The sequence below is a fragment of the Rhodamnia argentea genome, chromosome 5, assembly GCF_020921035.1.
Source record: "Rhodamnia argentea isolate NSW1041297 chromosome 5, ASM2092103v1, whole genome shotgun sequence".
Classification (NCBI taxonomy): domain Eukaryota; kingdom Viridiplantae; phylum Streptophyta; class Magnoliopsida; order Myrtales; family Myrtaceae; genus Rhodamnia; species Rhodamnia argentea.
In genome coordinates, this window is record NC_063154.1 from 10,544,484 (window position 1) to 10,555,884 (window position 11,401).

The window sequence follows — 11,401 nt, forward strand, 5'->3', positions numbered from 1 at the left end:
TTTCCAAAAAAAGACAAGCTTATAAAAGGTTTAGAGGCGGGAGAACCTGGCCCTCCGCGTGTGGTTTTATTTTATTATTTTATTTTATTTTTTACTTTTAGCCTTTCTTTTTGTTTCCGGAAAACAATTTAGACTTTTGTCAACCACTAATATAATTAAGATTTTGGGTAACAAAATTAGTACTGGTGACAAAACGCGGCCGTTCTTGTACTTTAGTTAATTTTAACGGCACATAGGATATGCACGCAGAAGAGAAAAAATAATAATACTAATATCATGTCATTATAAAGTAGACAGAGTTAATGAAAAGACTTGATTGCTATAACTTGACAAGTTTTAAGATTTGATTGCACTTTTCGAAAGTTTCGGGACTCAATTATGCTTTCCTAATAAGTTTTAGGACTTATAGTGCATTTCTCTCCAACTTTAAAACTCCATTTATTTCACGAAAAAAAGAATGATTTGCAAAATATTTTGCTAAAGATTAGTTAATAAAAAATATTTTCATTAACAAAAATAATTTATATCTAAACATTATTAAGGACAACGGAAACTTTTGTTCCTTCACTTCATTAAGCGATGTAAACGATCTTTTGTAGAAAAATATTTTTTAAATTATTAATTTTTAGCAAAACAAATGAAGCTTAATTAATTAATAATTACTAATATATAGTGCTCATAAAATGAAAAAGAAAAAAAATTCCTCCCTCTCCTCTAGACCCGTTAAATGAGTGGGTTGTGGGGAAAATTGTCCGAATCATATTAATCAATTTTCATACAATATAAATCTAGCGATTTGTACCCGACCCAATACACACACATAACCCGACTCATATTGATAAAACACTTTTATATTTAATTCAATTTTTTAAAAAAAAAATTTTGTTATAAATTTCTATTTTTGTGCTTAATATTTATCCTATTTATTTCCAAGAAATCGGATTTCCTTCTTCCTCGGTGTCGCGACCTGCTCTCGAGTGATTGGGGTTCCTTCAATCGAATTTTGTAGAAAAAATAAGAAAAAATTATAAAACATTCCCAAGTTTAAAATTGTAAAATTTATTTATGCCCCATTTAAGATAATTAGTCAACTTATTTATGATCAATTTAGAACTCATTTAAGACCCATCAAGTTATTCGATAATACATTTATGACCCGCTTAAGCTTGTTTTAAAACTAAATGCAATTCATTTATGACTTACATTATTATAAATAATTTTTTGATAGCCTTATTTTATTTATATATATTATCTAGTTCTATCTTATCCTATTTTACTATACAAATCATATTGTGTATGTTAATCGCTGTGTGCAGGTTGTGAAATCCTACTTCCTCACGGTTTCTCCACCCACTCTATCTGAAGATAGAGATTCGAACCTCTTACCTCCCTCCTCCTAAATGAGAAAAATGGCCACCGAGGCAATCTCATTTATTATATAGAGATTAAAATATGATCTTAAACACATTTTGTCACCTCCGGCCCCATACGCCATGCCATCAGAGACAAGAATCGACGGCGATTCCTACAACGAAGGGCAGAAAATGGTATAATAATAATAATAATAATAATCTAGAAACAGCCGAACTCAGAAAGCTTCTCCTCAGAACAGGGGAGAGACAGAGGCTGCCTCGCAGAACAAATGATTCATTCTCTGCGTCAGCGTTTTTCTCATCATCCCGATCGCCTGGCCTCCCCCCAGAATCTCTCGCCACCCTCTCTCTCTCTTGCCTAATTCCCTTTCCCCCCACCTCCTCCCTTCCGACTTCTTTATATCAGACTGTTACCGTGTATAATTTTTTATTCGTCTTTTGCCGATATGGGGTCAGCCATCGGCAGCTCTGTCGACCCAGTATTGAGTAGGCGGTGTCCGTGACATTAGAGAAATGGGCTCTGCCCGTCTGGCTTAGATTCGATTAAATTTATACTGCTGTACTTCGTCAAACCAAGAAGATAAGTTTTACTATTCTATTCTTGTCGAGCTTTCGTGCGTTGAACGTTCTCGGGTTTATTAAATTGCCAGATTTCAAGCCTGGTTTTCTTCTTTTTCTCGGTCTTCAACTGCCCAATTACCCAAGTCCAAATGTCAATCTGCTCACCGACCGAATCTCGGTTCTCTCCTTCGCTGTGAGCTTTCGCAAAGTAGTCATCTTTCTCATCCTTTGATCGGAAAAAAAGGAAAAAGTGTTTTTCCGGATACCCTTTTCATAAACGGCGAGATTACTGTTAGGCCGAGAGTCACAGGTGGAAGAAAGTAAGCATTTATCTCTTGTTCCTAGACTTTTTTTTAGTCAACTTTGAGGGCTTTGTAAGGAGGAAGAGAAACCAATTAGGATAATATTTGCCATTTTTGGATTTTCTTTAATGCAGACTTTTGGTATTTAATTTCGATGGTTGGGATATTATAAGGGTCGATATCATTCTCCAAGGATGGTACTTCCTCAAAGTCATAATCTTGCGGTGGCATGTAAGTGTCTGCTCTTTCTTCCCGCTTCCAGATTTGATCACTACCGCCCCCACCACCGTCGCCGTCTTCCTCAACCTCTGAATCTCCAATCTGGTGTCGGAAAGTCCGTGATGGCCTCTTACGGATCGGACGACTCAGTGGGATCATATACATGTTCGTCGAACAGGAGCTTGACGACGTCGCATCACTTGCGCCATGTGGATTCATTGGCCACTCTGCCCTCGGGGGCTGGTAGGATCTCGCACTTGAATGCTGTGATCCTCGGTGAAGCTCTTGCCTCTGAAGAGAATGATCTCGTCTTCCCCAGTGATGAATTTTGCAAACAGGCTCTTGTTCCATCTCCGCAAAAGGTAAAGTTTTTTTTTTTTGTCTGTCTCCTTTTTCCCAAGTTTTTTTTTTCTTTTTGCGGGCTTTGGCCTTGAGGCACTTTTGCATGTTTTGGTGGGTTGATCTGATTCTGTTCCATTTCGACGTTATTAGTACTTGGAGATGTACAAAAGGTCTATTGAGGACCCAGCCGGCTTTTGGTCTGATATTGCATCTGAATTCTTCTGGAAAAAGAAGTGGGGTGAGCAAGTATACTATGAGAATCTCGATGTGCGGAAGGGCGAAGTCAAGATCGAGGTTTTCCTCTTTTGCCATGTCATAAATAATCTGAAGTCGTTCAAATTTTTTTCCTCTCAGAAAAGAATTCATCATTACCATTTTTGTGATTTCGATTGTGACTTAGCAGTGGTTCAAAGGTGGTATCACCAACATTTGCTACAATTGCTTGGATAGAAACATGGAAGCTGGACTTGGAGACAAGATTGCCATCTACTGGGAAGGGAATGAGCCCGGTTATGATGGCACCTTGACCTACTCAGAGCTGCTTAAAAAAGTTTGCCAGGTGGATATGATGCTTACGTGCATTATGTTGCTAGTGAGCTTGTTGGATAATGAAGTAGTCTCTATCAGAAGTTGTTATCGTAATTGGTAACTGTATATTCGTTCAGCTTGCGAATTACTTGAAAGACATCGGTGTTAAGAAGGGTGATGCGGTGGTCATTTATCTTCCCATGTTAATGGAACTGCCAATAGCCATGCTTGCCTGCGCGCGTATTGGTGCTGTACACTCGGTATTGCTTGATCTCTTTATCTCCCATATCTATTTCGTTCTCCAGTACTTGATCTTCCTATACCAATTGCTTCGTTTCTTGTTCCTTTCAGGTTGTGTTTGCTGGATTTTCTGCAGAGTCTCTTTCCCAAAGAATTGTGGATTGCAAACCGAAGGTTGTACTTACTTGCAATGCAGTTAAAAGAGGTTCAAAGGTCATAAATCTGAAAGAGATAGTTGATGCTGCCCTTGTTGAATCATCTGGCAATGGAGTTTCTGTAGGTATGGGTTTTACCAATATTTACTTGCGACCTGACGCCCAAATTGTCTTACCTTTATGTCTTCTCTTACTTGCGTGCTTTGACTCAATGAGGACCTAAAAGATGTTGATGATCGATGTATGGTCAATCTCTGATTCATGGAATGAGTGGTTAACTGATACTGAAGTAATATTACTAATTCATCAGGGAAAACTGTCTTGAAGAATTGTTCTCATGAAATTCTGTAGTGATATTTTAATTACGCCACAACCCCTCTGTGATATTCTTCAAGTATGGATTAGCTTTCTTGTTCTGCGAGAACTGATTTATTGTAGTGGAGTTTGGGTTGTTTCAACATGTTTATAATCATGGCTATTGGCTTGGTAATTGTTAGTAACCAAATCAAACTTCCAAGCTGATGTAAGCCTTCTTATATTAGCGTAGAATCTTTATTGTCCATTTGCAATGTGGTAACTTTGTCTTTTTAGGAAGGGAAACGTGGATAGCTTCACATATGGGACCTTATAGGTTTATTTGCTTCTTGCTACCTTGTTTTAATCCGATTACTGCAGAGGTCGATGGAGTGAAGTGTCAGACTAGTCTGTCTTGAAATCTTTTATCTAGTTTGAAGTGTCCAAAAGCCCCGTACTTAGCCCTATAATTCTGCTTGGTTAAGCAATAATCATGATAATATTTTTTCTCATTCAATTGTCATTAATTTCACTGCATATGATTTTATGTGTTTGTTGTTCATATCCTCAAATTACTAAACTAATTTCCTTTATGGCAGGTGTATGCTTAACGTACGAAAACGAATCAGCCATGAAGAGAGAGAGCACCAAATGGAAGGAAGGGAGAGATATATGGTGGCAGGTTCATATAACTAAATTCTTGAAATCCTATATTTAGAAGATGGAGTAACTCTATTTGGTCAATTTCACCAGCTTATATGGTAGATTCTTCCGAAAGGAACTTATTGTCCCCTCGTTAGAAAAGTTGGACTATTTATAACTTTTGGATTGCTAGGCTCTTAGTTTAAAATAGTTTGAATTGGATTCTGGTGGTTGCTTTATAGTTGAAACTGATGAGCAATGTTTGGATTCTAGGACGTTGTTCCTAAATATCCACCAACATGTGAAGTAGAGTGGGTTGATGCAGAGGATCCACTTTTTCTCCTCTACACCAGCGGTAGCACTGGAAAACCAAAGGTAGGTTCAAGACTCGGTTCATTCACGATTATGCATCTCTCTTTGTTTCTTTTGGTATGTGCTAATATGAAGCTTCTTATAGGGTGTTCTCCATACAACTGGAGGATATATGTTATACACTGCCACGACATTCAAGTATGCGTTTGACTATAAACCAACCGACATCTACTGGTAAGTTGATTCATCCAGTACGTCCATGAAAAGATCACGTCCACAATCTCTTCGACTATTTTGCAACTCATATTTGCATTTTTGTTCACCTGGTCTAGGTGCACTGCTGACTGTGGCTGGATTACTGGGCATAGCTACGTTACCTATGGACCTTTGCTCAATGGAGCATCTGTTGTAGTTTTTGAAGGGGTAATGTTTAATATTCATAATCCTTGCACCATTTTATGTTTGCATATGCGGTGGGGGAACATGATAAACTGGTCATTGATATGGGTCAATAGAAATCATGACTTTGCAATTTGAGTGTTCAGAATCTCAGACATGGTTGATGTATGTCCATTTGAATTCATCATTTCTTAGAAAGTGAATCAGTCTAGTTCATTGAAGTACTTGGTGGCTTAGATCCTCTGAAAATAAATGCATGCTATTTGTTTCAGTTTTCTGTTATCTGCTTGTGAGTAGCCAACGTCCTATCAGGTTATCCTACCAGGGATATATTAAATAGATAAAATTTTAGTAACATCACCAGACCAATCTAAGGAAGTTTGTAATTTTGCTGTCTGTAAAGTGGAAGAAGGCTCTTTTAACCCAAACAGAAGCATCATTGATGAAACAGTCAGAAACTGAATTAGAAAACTATAATAGTAGAAAGGAAAGGTGGTTCTCTAGTCCAAGGTAAAAGAATATCCAAATTTTGTTCCTGCTAGCTAAGTCAGTTACACTGGAGACAGTAATTGAAAAAAGAGAAATCATCATCATCCTCTTGGCTGTATGGTATTCATTTTGTTTGCACTCGCATCCAATGACAAATTATGCTTTTTTTTTGCAGGCACCAAGTTATCCTGACTCCGGACGCTGTTGGGATATTGTTGACAAATTCAAGGTGACAATTTTCTATACTGCCCCTACGTTGGTGAGATCGCTCATGCGTGATGGTGATGAGGCAAGTCTTTCTACAACTCGGCACCTAAATTTGTGTTTAAAAACTTAGCAATCCTCTGTTCCCTTGAACTAATATGGATCTTGACTTGAAGGTGTCTCGGCTAGATATATTGTTAGTGAAAGTAATTCCATGTAACTTCCTCTTGTATCAACTGACTTCCTCATCCATGTTCACTGACCTTATTAACCATCTCAAAAAGGGTTGGCTGATTGAGTGTCCTTTCAATATATGTAACCCTACATTTATATTCTGTTGAATTTCCCCTACAGCCACTCTGTTTCTTCCATTATGTTGCGGTCATGAGTCTAGAAGCTCTTTAAAGTCAGCTTCATGATGGTACAATAATGTCATCAAGTTGCTTCTGGTGCTGCAGTATGTTACCAAGTATTCACGCAAATCCTTGCGGGTCCTAGGAAGTGTTGGCGAGCCTATCAATCCAAGTGCATGGAGGTGCAGAGCTTTATCCTAACTTTCTGATGTAAATTTTTCACTACATCCATAAACCGGTGTACATTTCTTCAGGTGGTTTTTCAATGTAGTTGGGGATTCAAGGTGCCCTATATCTGATACGTGGTGGCAAACTGAAACTGGCGGCTTCATGGTACATTTTGTTCTTCATTTGCATTCATGTTTGAACTTTTTACAAAGAATGCCCACAATATCCACTTTATGGTCCCAATCTAACTCCAGTGACACTCACATACCTTGCAGATCACACCATTACCTGGTGCCTGGCCACAGAAACCTGGTTCTGCTACTTTTCCTTTCTTTGGGGTTCAGGTCTCTAAACCTTTTCATTCCCTCGACCTTTGAAAAACTTCTTAGCCTTCAGCAAGTGTCTTCTCCAACTAATTTCCACATTTGTTTTGTGTAGCCTGTCATAGTGGATGAGAAGGGGGTTGAAATTGAAGGCGAGTGTAGTGGATACCTGTGCATTAAAAGTTCATGGCCTGGGGCATTTCGTACACTTTATGGTGATCATGAGCGATACGAAACCACATACTTTAAGCCATTCCCAGGATACTATTTTACTGGTGATGGCTGCAGCAGGTTAGTTGATACAACCGTCAAATTATTGCTGTAGTTACTTGCATTATGCCTGTGCTCTTACTTGGGATGTTTATACAATTCCTTAACTTGAACGATATTCTTGTGCTTATATATCTTTGGAAGGTGGAGTTATAGTTATATATTTTGCACCGTAAGTTGTACAATTAGATTTCATTAATTTCTTTATTTGCTCAATCATTGATGAAGGGACAACGATGGTTACCACTGGCTGACTGGTAGAGTTGATGATGTCATCAATGTCAGGTACTACATGAAATTCTCATGATCTTCTCTTTTAGTACCTCCACATTCAAACAGTTTTGTGGTGCTCATACAATGTGGCTTTGTTTTTGTGGGGAAACTTCCAAAGACCAATTCTTTCCTTCTTAAAGCACTTAGTGATCCTTGAATACTGGACTTGTTATCTGATGATGCTCCACTTGCCTCTGCAGCGGACACCGGATCGGTACAGCAGAAGTTGAATCTGCTCTTGTCTCGCATCCCAAATGTGCGGAAGCTGCAGTTGTTGGTTTTGAGCATGAGGTTACTTCTACATGCTTCTTCTTTCTGTGTTCTTTATTTGCGTGCGTGCGTGCGTTCGTGTGTGTGTGTGTGTGTGTGTGTGTGTGTGTGTGTGTGTGTGTGTGTGAGAGAGAGAGAGAGAGAGAGAGAGAGTAATTGATGACAAAATTTTTTCCGTGCTTGCTCAAAATGCTAACAAATCGTGTTTTTGTCTTTAGGTTAAAGGACAAGGCATTTATGCCTTTGTCACTCTGGTGGAAGGTGAACCTTACAGCGAAGAACTGAGAAAAAGCCTCATACTCATCGTCAGGAAACAGGTTTGCATCCCATTTAACGATTGATTCTTTATTCGAAAACTAAGCGCTCTTGCTTTCTGACAACTCCCCAAAGTGACTTAAATTTGTCATCCGAAAATATGCAAGTTCTGGACAGAGTAACTTTTTAGTCTAATGATGGTTGTGAGCTCATTTTCATTCCACATACTAATCACACACAGCAAAATATTGTTGAACCCTCTTGTTTACTTGCTCCTCTTAATCTGTCTTTGGGCTTTGCAAACAGTGCTCAATCCCTCCTTAATTACCATGGGGCACCTAATGCTTAAGATTTCAGTCAGACTGCTCATTTGATCATTAGATACACTTCTAATTCTTTAATTGGATACCCTGCTGACGACTAATGATTTTGCCCTTAGCTACTTAGAAATTATTTGCATATTTTAATTGAACACAAACGTATTCATCGCATGGAGCTCTATGTCCCTTCCCTTACATGAGGTGCATAACAAGGGTGGCCAAACAGTGGAAGACATGCTAAATGGGCACTTTTGGCTGATGGATCATGATGAACTCACTGCGTCTAACACTTTGCCACTATCTTTTCGTTTTGGTTTCTCCCTTTCTTTCGAGCCAAAGACGAATATGTCATCAGTTGGATCTGTAATCCTCGCATACCACTTTGTGTGAACATTTACTTTTGTTAAAACTCGTGTCCCTACTATGTATGGCATTACAATAGCAAATGTAGGGCAGGTTCCATTATATGTTCCTGGACCTTTTTGGCTTTCTGTGCTATATTATTTGCTTCATCAGGCTTTATAATAAATTCGTTTTTCGTCCATGAACTAATAGACAGGTGAAATCAATTTTATAATCCATCTTGTGTAACTTCTGAGAGGTAATTCACAAACATAACTCTACCAGGCAATCTGATTTATCTTCTGTCCAACTTTCAGATAGGAGCATTTGCGGCACCCGACAAAGTTCACTGGGCGCCCAGCCTACCGAAAACCCGCAGTGGAAAGATAATGAGGAGAATCCTGAGGAAGATCGCATCGAGGCAATTAGACGAGCTTGGAGACACCAGCACACTGGCAGATCCATCCGTTGTTGATCAGCTGATCTCGCTTGCTGATGCCTGAAGCGCCAAAGTTTGTAACTTTTGTATCTTGTGAGCTCTTCATCAGGATTTTCGGCCTCATGTCTCTCATCGTCGCCGGATTTTTTGAGCTTGGAAGTACCAAGATAGTGATTATTCCGAGTCAGCTATTTCTGTAGCACTTCGCAGAAACCTGTTGGCATCTGATCTTGGTCGAAAGAATAATGGGAAATAGGTTCTCCTCCTCTGGAAGTGCTTCTAAAATTAACGATGTGAAAAAAATTACTTGTTTTGCCCACACGAACTTAAACATCATCAATTCTTTTAGAATAGCGTTACCTATCGCCTTTCTCGTTCTGCAAAGGGCTGTGTTATCAGTTCCCTCTGCATTTCATGTTCCTAGCTAACAAGAAAATTACCAGCCATAGGTCTTTCTGCATGCCAAAAGACCAAGGCGCAAGAGTGAACTCTTCGCCGTCGGATATCGGCCAACTGATTGGGATCGTCCGTATTGAAGATTGTTTAACGTGCATGAAGATATGCTCAGAAAGAGAAAGCTCCATCAATGAACCAGGTAGGGCACCGGCACGCATTGGGATTTTTGGATTACTTAATAATGGTAATCCATCATTAGTACTTGTTGACTAATCAATAACTAGACAATAGATGAGAATTACTTAACAAGAGACTGCTTCATTTCCACGAAAACATAAGGTAAAAGACAAGTTCCTTGAAACCAAGTTTCCAAAAAAAAAAAAATAGTGCAACCGCTCCTTTATAGTCCTCATTTTCCTCATATCCTGCTATCACAGAATTCCATGAGACCAAGCTCTTTCGAGGCATCTTCTCAAACAAATCCCTCCCAAACTCAACGTTTCCAGTTTCGGCGTATCCTGAGATCATCGCATTCCACGTAAAGAGCCTAAAGGTGCTGGGAAAGATGGAGAAACCAAAATTTTCAATGTACTGATAAGGAATATGTCCAATGAGAGGGGCAAACCCGGAGTCGAAGAAGCAGCGGTTTCCCAGAGTCCGCATTGTACTGCCACCGTGGAATCCGAGCTGCCAATCTACTGTGGAGGACTGCAGCTCTTTGTCCAAACGGTTGAGCGACTCTGCTCAGCATTCTCTGTCATTCAATTGAGATAAAAATTTATCTTCTTTTATCACAGTATCCAGGCCCATGTTTATGCTGTTCAAAAGCAATTAAGAGCTAGTAGCATGTAGATTTGAAAATGTCAATCGAGATAACTGTAAAAGACGAGACAACAATAAAACACGGAAGAAATTTACCATTATCATCAAGCTTAAACCTGATAGCGCGCACAGCCTCAAAGCATGCATGCATTTAAAGTCAGCCACAACTTGAACATCAGAATGAGATCCACATTCGAACAAAAAAAGGACACAAGTTTTTCCAGGTTTCGCTTTGATGCAAAAACTAATCAAATTAGCCTCTTACACTATTTAGCATGAATGGTAGACTGCAGAATGTCGGCTGTTCTTCAGTTACTTAAATTAGACGACATAGAAAAGAATACCGTGAAATAATAGTTTCAAGATAACTATTTCTCTAAACTTTGAAAAGGACTGCTATTAACCTATGTTAAGGCAATTGTTTCCACCACATTCTTTTCGCTACAAGAGCAAATGAAGGCAAATTACTCGACTTTGAAGAAAAGTACTTCACATAACAGTTTGGAACGGAAGCAAAAAGTGATTGCTAAATACATATCTCTCCTTTCATAAAGACACCACATCATGCTATGATGCAGATAATAATAAGAATGGCCTCAATTAATGCCAATCAAGTTATCTTTTTCCAGTAGTTAATCCAGAATAATACCATACTAACAGCTTATTGATAAGTAATGCAAAAAAGAAATGAGTAACTTACCGGATGTACGCTTTTTGAGATGGTGTAAGCAACTTTTGCAGCATTACACTCTGCCACCTTTTTGGTTGTTGCTTCTTGCCCTATAAAACTCTCTCCTTCTATCTCCACAGTTGAAACAAAAATTCATTTATGGCTTTCATCATCCATGATTGTACCATAAATTGGCAGGCAATAACCTTGTTTCTTAGTGAAATCTACCAAAAGATTTATGTATGACAGAGCAAGATTGTTGAATGTGCTTCATACATGGATCTTTTGGTAGATTTCACTAAAAAACAAGGTTATTGCCTGCCAATTTATGATACAGTCATGGATGAAGAAAGCCATAAACGAATTTTTGTTTCAACTGTGGAGATAGAAGGGGAGAGTTTTATAGGGCAAGAAGCAACAACCAAAAAGATGGCAAAGCA

At 38.8% G+C, this 11,401-nt stretch overlaps 1 protein-coding gene across 1 annotated transcript; it reads left to right on the plus strand.

Annotated features, from left to right (window-relative positions):
* Nucleotides 1–1,620: 1,620 nt before the first annotated feature.
* On the plus strand, nucleotides 1,621–9,385 carry LOC115747493 (acetyl-coenzyme A synthetase, chloroplastic/glyoxysomal). The gene is made up of 19 exons (XM_030683680.2): nucleotides 1,621–2,254; nucleotides 2,371–2,817; nucleotides 2,948–3,091; nucleotides 3,201–3,356; nucleotides 3,463–3,585; nucleotides 3,677–3,845; nucleotides 4,614–4,696; nucleotides 4,930–5,031; nucleotides 5,114–5,202; nucleotides 5,301–5,391; nucleotides 6,032–6,145; nucleotides 6,519–6,595; nucleotides 6,668–6,746; nucleotides 6,857–6,925; nucleotides 7,020–7,195; nucleotides 7,403–7,459; nucleotides 7,648–7,738; nucleotides 7,936–8,034; nucleotides 8,952–9,385. Exons 2-19 carry the CDS (start codon nucleotides 2,431–2,433, stop codon nucleotides 9,135–9,137), a joined length of 2,292 nt encoding a protein of 763 aa, XP_030539540.1. The 5' UTR covers nucleotides 1,621–2,254; nucleotides 2,371–2,430; the 3' UTR covers nucleotides 9,138–9,385.
* Nucleotides 9,386–11,401: the final 2,016 nt, after the last annotated feature.